Genomic DNA, 11,886 nt, shown 5'->3' with positions numbered 1-11,886 from the left:
AAGAATGCCAGCCTTCATTGGCATAATCAATTAAAAGCTCATTTATGTACTTGACAAGGATTGTAAATCCCTACACTCTTCTGAAGACAGTCAATTAATATCAGTTACACAAGTCATTTTCATGTTTTTTATTTTATTTTATCACAAAGTTGTCACAATTAAAAGTTGAAATCCACTAAAAAAAAGATATCAAGTGTTAACCCCAATCTCATGTTAATCTCAAATTACAAGTACAGTTTCTAAACTAAATCAAAACCAGAAGTTAGTTATTCTTATTATCTAATTTAAACCATAAACCTTAGAAATCAGATTCATCTGATACACGAATACATGAACATCAATACCACCTTCATTTATAGAGTTCATTGGTGTTTTATATTAATGCACTTTTTGAAATCTTATTAGAAAGAGTGAAATTTGGATGTCACTGAATGTTCATACTGAAAATCCATTATTCGATTTGAGAGCAAAGTAATTAATCAACTCAAACGTATGAAATATCAAAGAAGCCATGCATTTGAGTAATTTACAAAAAGCGCACTGAAAATTATTTGGTCTCTGCAACACTACATATAACGTTGACATGGAAATGTCTAAGTTTCCACTGTACCACCCCCCCCCCTGCTCCCAGTTTAATTTTGTCTTTTTTTTTATTACGTTACTGTACATAATTTCAAATAAAGTAAATGCCGACTATATGTACTCATAACACCAGCTTGTTCCATTTCAAAGTTGTAACCCTTTTCATTAGTAAAATTAAAACAATATTATTCCAATGTCATTAGGTCTGTCAACAATCGAGGTTCAAGCTCCATTGGAGTGCACAATTAATTGACTAGCTCATCAAAATTATCTTAGGTATTAAAAACCACTATATTTGAAATAAATCAAATTTTTGCGACTAAGTAACGGCATAAACCAGGTTCATTTAGTTGTTGAACACCAAGTGTCTTACAAAATGTCACTTATTAACCTTCAATGAACAAAACTGTAAGTTTAAATCAAAGTCAGAAGGTTCTTACCAATAACTAATTTGACGTTAAAGGTTGCAGATATTTGAAAAGAAAACATGCTTACCACAAAGTAAATATACCTTAACACGAGGCAATATTGACACTCATTTCAAAAAGATGCAGCTTCTCTAATAAAACATGTCCTGTTCTGATCTACAATCATGAAACAAACACAAATTCATCAAAAGATACGACTAATTACATCTAAAACCACACAATAATAACATTTGCAACAATTACAAAACAATACATGCCAAATCAAGTATCAGTTTTCTTAAAGTCTCAGACAAAAGCCAGACTTATTTTTACAATATTTCAATTATTGTTTGATCATTACTTATGAAGCTTTACTACCTTACTCACATTCCAAACTATATCTAACCTGATGTTATAGATACCCGGGAGTAGAAATGTTTACTAAATTATTTTACTTTGTCCCATTTGAAACAAATTATCTTGTGCCGTTTTCTCCCCAGGTTAACTCTAGGGCATCATATAAAGGCATTTACAAAGTAAAACAGAAAAAGATCTACTCATCAAGTCACAAATATAGGAAAAATTGTTTGCATGAAATAAAAACACAATAGTTACTTTACAGACATGTTGACCATCGTCAAACTGAAAATAAAACTAGAGTTAAATCTCTGATGTGATTATGATAAAAAAATTATCAAAACATTCTCAAATTGTAAAGTTATAGAATAAAAATGCAGTAGAAATGTGTAACCCCATAAATCCAGCTTGTATTCTACAGATCAGAGCTAAAACATTTTATCTATAGGATTTATTTCCTATTTCATTTAGTTACTTCACATGATTCAATCTAATATTTCTAAATAAAGAAATAGATTGTTAAATGGTCTTCAATATGTAATATTTCCTGACCTTAAAAATGCTGTACCAGAACAAGTTATGAATCAAAACATTTTGAAACAAAGAGAACAGTTTCAAAGCTACTTATCTTATTGAATTAGTAGAGCAAACATGATCGATATGGGATTTTACACATTTATCAAAAATACATCACAACTGATTATCTGTCCAGAAGTTTAGTAAAATATATTCTTTCTGGTAATGATGGATTACATGTTTCAATAGTTATGAAACTGAATAAAGTGTATGTTCTTTAAAGTGAGCTGCCATGTGTATAATTTGAGCTATTGCAAGAAAAGGTAATGAGTTGGCGTAAATAACTTGCTGTATGAAGATAAAACCTGGTACTGCTTGTAGAATCTAAAGGCAAATATTAATACGGAATACAACGTCTATATACACAACTACCAAATCAATCAAATTATTATTGATTTATGTAAATGGTTTCTTAACTCTACAACAACAAATCTAGCTAGGACTAAAATATCTAAAAACTAAGAAAATTAAAAAGTTGACAGTGTTTTGGTTTCTTTCTATAAATCAAGTTGATTTACCATTGTACATGATTATATTCCATGTAAATTCTAAAATTCTATATACATGTACAAGGAGTTGGGAGTTGAGTGATTTAGATTTTGCTATTTGATTTTGGCAAGAATAATGGTACAAAAACAACCGGTTTAGACAATATTTATTGTCGTCATTACAGGTCATTGACAGCAGAGTCAAGATATTTTTTATTTATCCCAAACCGATTCCAACTACAGACATTTATTGGTGCTGAGTAACTGTTAGTTGGTGAAATGAGGTAAGATTTGGCCCTTGGACTAGGGATCAAGTATGTTTACCTTTTCGTTTGTTTTTGCAAACGTCTTTAAGAAAAAGGTTTCCCCATTTTTCTACTATCTTCAATGAATTGGATCTCTGCATGGTAATTTATTTCCTATTGCGCAAGTTCCATTATTATCTTATAAATGGCAGCATTAATAAAAAAGATTTTTTCAGCATGTTTGAAATCATTCCCTCCTTTGTGATGTTATATATGCTTTAAAAATAATAATTAACAGAGTTGAAACCTTCCAGTTTTAGCAGAAGGTACAAGTTTGCAACAATAATATTCACAGTCTAAGAAAATTAGTTGTTCTATCTAAATTACATCTATTAAAAAGCTTGGCAATGTTAATTTGTACAAATCTTAAGTTTGTAAAAATAACAAACTCAACAAACTGACTAAAAATACACAATTTAAAATGTGTCTAAAGTAATAAAAACTGTCCGCTGGTTGTCTTTTTTGTCATGACCTTGGCCCAACTTCACCAAGCTCATAAGCAGAAAATACTGCATGACAAATTTCTTTGCTAAGCAAAAAGTGAGTGCGACACCAGTCACAACAATGTTAACTTGATGTCATGTTGGCTGTTAAACCATTTCTGTTTAGCAAGTTTTTGTGCTTACAGGCTTTTCTGACATTGAGCCCAGAGCTCGCTCTGTGCTTCTATACAGACACCCTTCTAGTGTTATCATTCCACTGTAGAGTAACTACATTCTCTTTAAATGCTGTTATTATGATTTACTGTTATCGATCCATGCCACTGGATGAGAAATGCTGTGTAGAGTCTCTAGATGCTTTCTTGTAAGATGACTCGGGTGATAAGAATTGATAAGAATCTGATTGGTGTTGATTTTATTCATCAGCATCTTCCTCATCATCATCATCCATAGAATCATCACCGTCACCATCTTCGTCATCATCATCATCATCATCATCATCTCCATCACTTCCGACTTGTGCACCTATAGAATCAATACCAGAATACAAAAAAACGTCAGTCAGGTTGGCTCAGTGGTTTCTGGCCCTGCCCGGTTCGAGTCCCGGACCAGAGTCTTGCATGGTGATTGGGGTTTTCAGTCCCTACCGGACTACTTGGGATTCCCTATAGGGGTTTCCCTACCACGTCTAAAATTTGAATTTCTACATTATCTTCTCTATACAAAAAAAACGTCAGTCAGGTTGGCTCAATGGTTTCTGGCCCTGCCTTTCAACTCCGTGGACCCCGGTTCAATACCTGGACTGTAGCCTTGCATGTGGATGGGATTTTTTCAGTACCTTCCTGACTGCATGGTTTTCCTCTCACGCCCGAAATTGGAATTTCTTCATTGTTTTTTCTATAAGAAGTTAGTGATATGTTTCCAATAGAATGCTATGTCGACTATATACTTCAGATTCAGATATGTAAACTTTCTAAAATAGTTCCAGAAACGAAGCCTTAATAATAACAGAATCATGAGATCTTGAAGAGTCATTCATAAATAGATAAGTCAATCATTCTAATTGCCCAAGAGGAGATCATATGGCCATAATTAAATGCGTAGTAGAGACATTGTGCAAAGTGTTTCAAAATATGTGTTGGCAAGCAAGCGTACTCGCACAATAATTTACTCATAACTAAATCAAAGGGCACTCTCATTAAAGTGCAAAAACTTAAATCCTATGGGAATTGTTTGAACGGGGCACCAAGGCCAAGATCAGGGGTTGATTTCACAAAGGGTTAAGACTAGTCCTGTCTTGAGTTACTCCTCATAACTTAGAGCTAACCTTAAGCTTTAACAGCTCTTAGGACTAGTCCGAAGTTAGGAACCAAGCTGCCATAGAGGCCATCTTCTGTGGCATCTGTTAAATTCCAAGACTGAGGTAAGAATGATAAGAACTTACGGTTGGATTTAACAGTTCCATAATCCTTGAAGGAATAATCATCATTGTCTTCTTGGCTTGTATCTTGTTGTGATTCTCCCTTACATTGAATCAAGTAACGAAGGCAGACTTGATTCTCCTTGTACACAACAAACTCATTGTAGTCTGATTGGTAATTATAACGATGGTATCGATTGGCATGTCCAAGGTCACCAAGTGGAATGGAGGCTCCTAAAGTAAATGGACAAGTTTACATAAAAAAATAATCATTATAATAATAACAATGGACAATTGTAGTATGCCTTACCGGTCAGAAGACACTCCTACAGCAGATTTCACGAAATGCTCTGGAGTTAAGACGAGTTACCCGTCCTAAGACGAGTTACCCGTCCTAACTTATAAAGGGTACAATTTGTCCTGACGTCTTGGGATACGGAACTAAACTCATCCTAAATCCTAAGATTAATAGTAAGTTAGGAAGAGTTTGGTGAAATCGTGGGCTGTCACATACAAAAATAACTCTGCTAATGACGGTACTTAAAGCTATATAAGACAAATTGGTTTTGAAGCTGGCTAGAGTTTCCACTAGTTTGAGATTCAGTGGTAGAGCATCCAAAAAAGATGGTCCAGCTTGTGAAAAAGAATGGTCTCCCCAAGCGAGTTAGAACGAGGGATGTTGAAGAGCTTGGTGTTTGTATAGAGTGAAGCCATCTTGAAGAAACACTTAGATGTATTGAATCTTAGATGTATCTAGGAGATGTGCCATTTATTGAATGATTTTTCAATGAGATAATGCCCAACTCACAAGGCAAGACGGCCACTTCAAGGTGAGGGCTACACTTCACTGATTTGGGCAGTCAACCCAAATCAACTGTCACCAGGGGCACGTTGCCACCTACTCCTGTGGCTGAAACAGGGTTATCCCCTTCACAGTCTGTAAGGATGTTGGCATGGGTATCATCCACTAGGAGCCACCTACTCCTGGGACTGAAACAGGGTTATCCCCTTCACAGTCTGTAAGGATGTTGGCATGGGTATCATCCACTAGGAGCCTGGCTGGTAGAGCAGATTGCACTACCTTCCCAACTTTTTATGAAGCATTTATGGTTAAGTGCCTTGCTCAAGTGTCACGACCAGGTATCGAACCCACACTCTGCTGCTGACAACACCAGAGTTTGGGTCCGGTGAACTAGCTCCGCTGGGCCACGACAAGCCACAATAGAAACTCACCTGTAGGAAGATGTAAGTCTTGAGTTGTTTTGTATCTGTTATATCCTTTGCCTAGTGTGCTGTGGAAACCTTGATCAACAACCTTGTCTGGTTCCGATGGATTGACGGCCATTTTCCCCAAAGCAACCTGCATAATTCAACAAGATTTCATTTACATCAAAAATAGGATCAAGTAATTTACCCTGAATAATTCCATTCTAATTTTCCATGGCCATGGAACATGTGTTTCACGTGCTGATAACATCGGTATTAAATCACTCTCAAGTTGGAGTTTTAAAGAAACAAACACCCCATCAAAATTTTGACTAGCTTAAGAATTACTCCATAGTACAAGTTCATAACAAAAAGTCCCCTGGATCCACTAAAGCAAAAGTGGTAGTCCCTGCCAGTTGTTTATGTTCCGCCAAGGTTAAGTTAACAAGCAGGATATTTTGTTTAGAACTGAGAAGTCTCCTGGATTCTGAAAATGTGGAAGAAGATTTATAGCAAGACAAGTTCTCAAACAAAAATCTACACAGCAAGTACACACATGGTGTTAACGCAAACCAAATATATAAAATATTAACAACAAACAATTCCTTCCAATTCGGTGGTTTTCACAATAGTGAGAGAAATCAAGAGCCAGATTCTTACCTCACACAAGAACATAAACTTCCTGTCTGATTTGGCAAAGTACTCGTGACAATATGCAAGACTCTTAATGAAAGTATCGGATGTGTAGATTCCCTGTCAAAGACAAATAAAACAATGGCAAAGTTATAGATTTTCACTCCATTAATATCGAACACCTGAGGAACAATGAGGTCAATACTCTTTCTGTAATGGGTGCAACTAATCCTAGTACACGGAGCCTACGCCTACATCTGAAGGACAAAGTAATAATGGTAAAGCATCTTGCTCAAGGACACAAGTGTCATAACCTGGACTTGAACCCACACTAAGAAACAACACAGCTTGAGTTTGGTGTTTAACCACTCGGCCCTGACACGCAATTATGGTCGAGTATCTTGCTCAAGGATTCCAGTGCCATGACACTCTGTTAAGGGAAACATCAGAGCTTGAGTCCAGTTTTCATAAATAGTATTTTTCTTAATTTGCTTCAGTTTTAACCACTGTAAAGCGCCTCAGGACCATGGGGGGTGGGGGGGGGGGTCAAGGGCGTTTTATTCTGATTACTTGTTATTATTTACCATTTGCCCATGACACATTTATGAGTGCAATGATGAGAAATGTTTTCATAAGCTGAAATATGGAATGTTCCATTCAATGAGAATTGAACATTCCTTTTTTTCAAATTGGCCACGAAACACCACAAGCTACACCGATATTAACCTACCCTTCCATATAGACTGCCAGTCATTTGTGCTTCAGGAGGAGTAATGAGAAGTCCCTTCTTCAAGATGCTGATAACATTGGAGCATTTACTGCCATGCCATAGTAGTTTGTGATTATCAACTCCACATGAGTTAAGTCTCTCATCTTCACCATCTCTTGATAAACGGAAGATGGCTTCAATATTGGGCGCTTGTCCCTCACCTTAAGAAAAGAGGAAAATAATCATAGAAATTAAAAACAAGAATTTTTGACTTGATAATTCAGAGAGGTTTGTGGTAACACCATGTAAAAAACTCTTTTGAGTTTTTTTTTGTTCTGAAAAGAACCAGTGGTTAAGAACCAACACGACTCAAAAGAGATTTACACATGGTGTTTATCGCAAACCTCTAAATAGTAATGGTTGTACCATGTTAAGTTTTCAATCCTACTTGCTTGATGATTGATTGTCTTTATGTATCTTTCAATCAGAGATGAGGTTTGATGTCTGTGAACATTCATGAAAATGGTTTTGCGGGACTAGACCAAGTGACTCCCGGGACCCACACAGGGTATGCTTTCCCCAAAATAAGTCACAAATTGATCTGAGACACAGCTAATGAAAAATAGTATAAAATGTCACAAAGAAAGAACAAAGGTGAAAAGGCCATTCCACTTTTTGCATGGCCCCATAACATGAACAGTTTGAAAACATGCAGTCATGCCTATCAGAAGCTTGCCCTTCAGCAATAACACCCCTCTAATAATATTTATGCATGAGGTACGTTACAATTCTAACCCAAAACGATGCTATGGGCGCAGCCACTGCAAGTGATGTCGGGCGTGCGCCTATAGCCTCCTTTTTTGTAAGAATCATGACATCATGAATGAATATTAAGAGAGGCCTATGACCCCATAATTGAAAAACAACCTTGATGGACATATGTGCGTGTCTCCACTTGTTCTTTCATTCTTTAGGAATACACGCAAAACATTAAACACAACATGGATTTGAAGCCCAATGAAACTGAAATAAACCTATAACTTACTTGAGTTGTGGATATGCTTGAGTAAGAGTTGTGTTTCCAGCTCATCTTCCTTCATGATACGTATCTGACATCCTAATGCCCTGTAGATATAGTCCATTGGGTTGATAGGGGAACCTACAGAGGTAGGACCTGATGCTAAAAATACAAGATTGGAACAAGAACATTGTTATTCAAGTTTGCAGCTAAGTAACAACAATAAATGCTTCTTTCATGATACGTATCTGACATCCTAATGCCCTGTAGATATAGTCCATTGGGTTGATAGGGGCACCTACAGAGGTAGGACCTGATGCTAAAAATATAAACTTGGAACAAGCAAATTGTTATTCAAGTTTGCAGCTAAAAGCAAATCGTTGCGGCACCCGCTGTTAAAAATATAGGATTCAAACTGCCTCTAGCCACCGAATCTGAATCTGAATGAATTAGTCAGCAAAGCAACTAGTGAACATCACACCAATTTATTCTAGAGGAGACAACGAAGAAATTTCAACACATAGGGAAAACCCACGCAGCCAGAAAGGGAGTGAAAAACCCAATCCAAATGCAAGGCACCACAGAAACAAAGGCTAACCCGACTGCCCAACATAGTTCAGTTGCTCAAATTCTGGCATAATAATCTGGAGGCTGCAGATTCAACTACCACAATTGTAAATTATTCGTTGTTCAACTCAAAATCATTACAACTTTGAGATGTAAATGGTTTGTTAATTTTGATTACAATTTGATGACAATATCTCTTGACAAGACTGATTCCGTTTGTGATGTAGGTGTTGATATTTTCTCAGATAATGTCTGGAATTCTCATACTCACATTACTTGTAAATGTTATTAGAAACAAAGAAGAAATGTTTTGGCTGCATACATGCTCCAAGTGTGCACTTAACTCCTTGTCAAATATTCTAGTGTCACTGAAATAATCTTCAAGTCTTTTAGAAACATTTTGCAAGTAAAGTCCTTTGGATTTTTTTTCCTTCAATTTTCGTCTCATCTAAATTCCTTACTACGCCACAGCCTTTTATGCACAACTCAAAATTATAAAAGTCAATTTTTTCCCCCTAAAAATGCTAGCCCTATATATGATGTTAACTGCTATTACTTGGTAATGATTTAATTATCGCTGTTGCGCATTTTTGTTTGTGACCCAACGAGCCGTGTTTTATTGCCAATTAGAGGATCTTGGCAAGGTTAAAATCTGTCAAGGTTGCACCTTCTTGGTTATAATACCAGGCAGCAATTCAATTTATCAAGAGATGGTCTGCAAAATGTTGGTGAGCAAACTGCTGGGTGTTGTTGGTATATTTATGATGGCTGACTACGCTGCTGTAAACGGACGGTGCTGGAAAAAGGCCCCCAGTATTGGAGGGACACCGCGATGCCCTCCTACTTGGAGCCAGTGGCAAGAAAAATGCTACAAGATGCATGATGCCGACGTTACATGGGAAGAGAGCAAGCAGATTTGTGTTGAGATGGGGGCGGTGATGGTTGTCCCTCAATTTGATGAAGAGTTACAACACCTTCACAATATGTGCAGCTGCAACAATTTCTTGATTGGTTGCAACGTCATTGACGTTGAAGGTTTGTACAAAATTCTAGGAACATAGTCTTGATATTTTTTTTGATTTTATAACAAATTTCCAGCACAAGTTCAAAATGCTACGAATGCTACAAGGAAAATGAGGACAATTTAAAGTAAGAGGAACTATTTGTCAACAATTTTCTTAAACCGTGACAAAGTTGGCGGAAAATTGAAGGCAGTAAGTTCCAAAGTGTAGCGGTGGGCATACCGGTTGAATCTATGTTCCAAACCGGGACAATAAGAAGATGTAATGTGGAAACCTGCTACAGCTACAGGCAACTATATAAAAAGACTCTGGAAGTCTTGTGTGTCTCAAAAATGAAACAAACACGTGAACCAACACTATATTTTACATTTAAACAAATTTTTCTTTTTAAGATTTGATAAATACAAAATAAAACACTCACTGCTAGCCTCACAGCAAATAATTTGTTAGAATTTACATTGAAATAAAACTTTTTTGTTTCTATTATGATGCTACTTCAACTTCATTGTATGTCCGAGGTCAAGGGACGCAAGGTAATGATTACAATTATAGCCTTGATGTAAGAGAAAAGAAGGATCCGGGCAATTGCTTGCCTATATTGGCAGTTTTGACTCTGAAGTCAAGGTAAAATATTTGTTTATACAAAGATGTAATGGGACCTTTTTTCTGATTGACTTTGTTCAGATACCTGGGTGTGTTTGGGTGAAGGTACTATTGACAAGCAGGACAAGAGATGGGAGGTTGGTCAGCCAGATAATGACGGCGGCAACGAAGATTGCGCCGAGGGATGGGCTACAGGCTGGAACGATATTCCTTGTGACCACAGACGCAAGTTAATCTGTCAGCGTCCAGTATGAACACTGTAGCTCATGTGAAATATTGCTCAATGTTTTGGGCAACTAACTTTTATTAAGATTATTCAGGCATGTTGCCTTAAAATCTCTTGAAATTTGGCTGTTTGGAATTGCTCCTAATCCTTTTTTTAAGAATGGTTTTTAGCATGCGTTAAAGACACTGTTCACATTTGGTAACTACTCAAAATAAAACCTGAAAGCACACTATTTTGTACAGCAAGGGTGTTTTTTCTTTCATCATTTTCTTGCAACTTCAAAGACCAAATGAGTCAAAATTTTCACAGGTTTGTTATTTTATGCATATTTTGGGAAACACCAAGTGAGAAGACTGGTCTTTGACAATACCAAGCGTATTTAGTGCCTTCGAAACAACTAGAGTGTGTTTATAGAGTGTGTTTTGCCACTAGTGAGTAGTAATTGAAAACAAAATAATAATTTGCTTCTGGAGATGCACCAGTGAAACATACAGGCTTTTTGTGCAATCAAAAAACAAACCAATTTAAGGGAGGTACACGAGAATCAATAGACAGCCTTTAAAATAGCTTCCGAACCATGTTAACTGCTTAATGCTGTTTAGGGTTCAACACACCAAACCTAAAGGAAACTTGCCCCTTTAAGTGGTTAACTGCTCATTTAACTTGTGGTAACCTTTTGTAAAACACCTACATGTAGCAATTCTAATAACAATAACAACAATAAATAATAATAATAACCGTATGTATAATGCGCATTCTGGCAAAGGATACAAATCCTACTTAGTAAATTTTGCTAATACACATAAAGACAAATGTTGTATGGAGGCATCCATCTGAATATCTCAACCAAATTGTTTGAAGTTCAGTTTCTCTTCAAAATATTCTCAAGTACATGTTTTTTTGTCCTCTCCAGCTGCCATCCTAAAAAAGGGTAATTTTGACTCTAAAGCAGAGTCTTTCTCACAGGCTAATTAAATGACAACACAGCAAGCAGGAACAGAGCCCAGAGTCATGGCTCTGCTAAGCGCTGAACTCCCCGCTTACTATCACAGTTATCCGCTTACCTGCAAGCGGCGAGTTTCTGCTTTAACTGTGTAAGCGTAGAATGGCTAGTAAAATGGAGAACGCACGCGCACAATCCTGTGAAATACTCTTGCCAAGATCCTCTAATTGGCAATAAAACACGGCTCGTTGGGTCACAAAGAAAAATGCGCAACAGCGATAACTAAATCATTAACCAGTAATAGCAGTTAACATTATATATAGGCCTAGGGGAAAAAAATTGACTTTTATAATTTTGAGTTGTGCATAAGAGGCTGTGGCGTAG

The 11,886-nt window shown here is 36.6% G+C and overlaps 2 protein-coding genes across 4 annotated transcripts in view; one reads left to right on the top strand and one right to left on the bottom strand.

The window, feature by feature from the left end:
- Positions 1 to 1,477: 1,477 nt before the first annotated feature.
- Positions 1,478 to 11,886, bottom strand: part of LOC139941635 (poly [ADP-ribose] polymerase tankyrase-like) — a 49,345-nt gene continuing 38,936 nt past the window's right edge. For all 3 annotated transcript variants that reach the window (XM_071938224.1, XM_071938240.1, XM_071938231.1), the window contains exons 45-50: positions 8,169 to 8,303; positions 7,145 to 7,344; positions 6,442 to 6,534; positions 5,809 to 5,935; positions 4,600 to 4,809; positions 1,478 to 3,680 (exon numbers count right to left, since the gene is read on the bottom strand). In XM_071938224.1, coding sequence (XP_071794325.1) covers positions 3,571 to 3,680; positions 4,600 to 4,809; positions 5,809 to 5,935; positions 6,442 to 6,534; positions 7,145 to 7,344; positions 8,169 to 8,303 — 875 coding nt within the window. In that variant the 3' untranslated portion in view covers positions 1,478 to 3,570. The remainder of the gene's footprint in view (positions 3,681 to 4,599; positions 4,810 to 5,808; positions 5,936 to 6,441; positions 6,535 to 7,144; positions 7,345 to 8,168; positions 8,304 to 11,886) is intronic.
- Positions 9,584 to 10,587, top strand: LOC139941685 (C-type lectin domain family 4 member M-like). The gene is made up of 2 exons (XM_071938287.1): positions 9,584 to 9,743; positions 10,415 to 10,587. Exons 1-2 carry the CDS (start codon positions 9,584 to 9,586, stop codon positions 10,585 to 10,587), a joined length of 333 nt encoding a protein of 110 aa, XP_071794388.1.

Source organism: Asterias amurensis, chromosome 1 (genome assembly GCF_032118995.1).
Source record: "Asterias amurensis chromosome 1, ASM3211899v1".
NCBI lineage: Eukaryota > Metazoa > Echinodermata > Asteroidea > Forcipulatida > Asteriidae > Asterias > Asterias amurensis.
The sequence above is the reverse complement of the archived record's forward strand: the minus strand, read 5'-3'. Positions and strand labels throughout refer to the sequence as shown.

Coding starts and splice junctions, on each gene's coding strand:
- LOC139941685 (XM_071938287.1), top strand. CDS start 9,584: ATGCATGATGCCGACGTTACATGGGAAGAGAGCAAGCAGATTTGTGTT. Junction 9,744..10,414: donor CAACGTCATTGACGTTGAAG/GTTTGTACAAAA, acceptor GACTTTGTTCAG/ATACCTGGGTGTGTTTGGGT.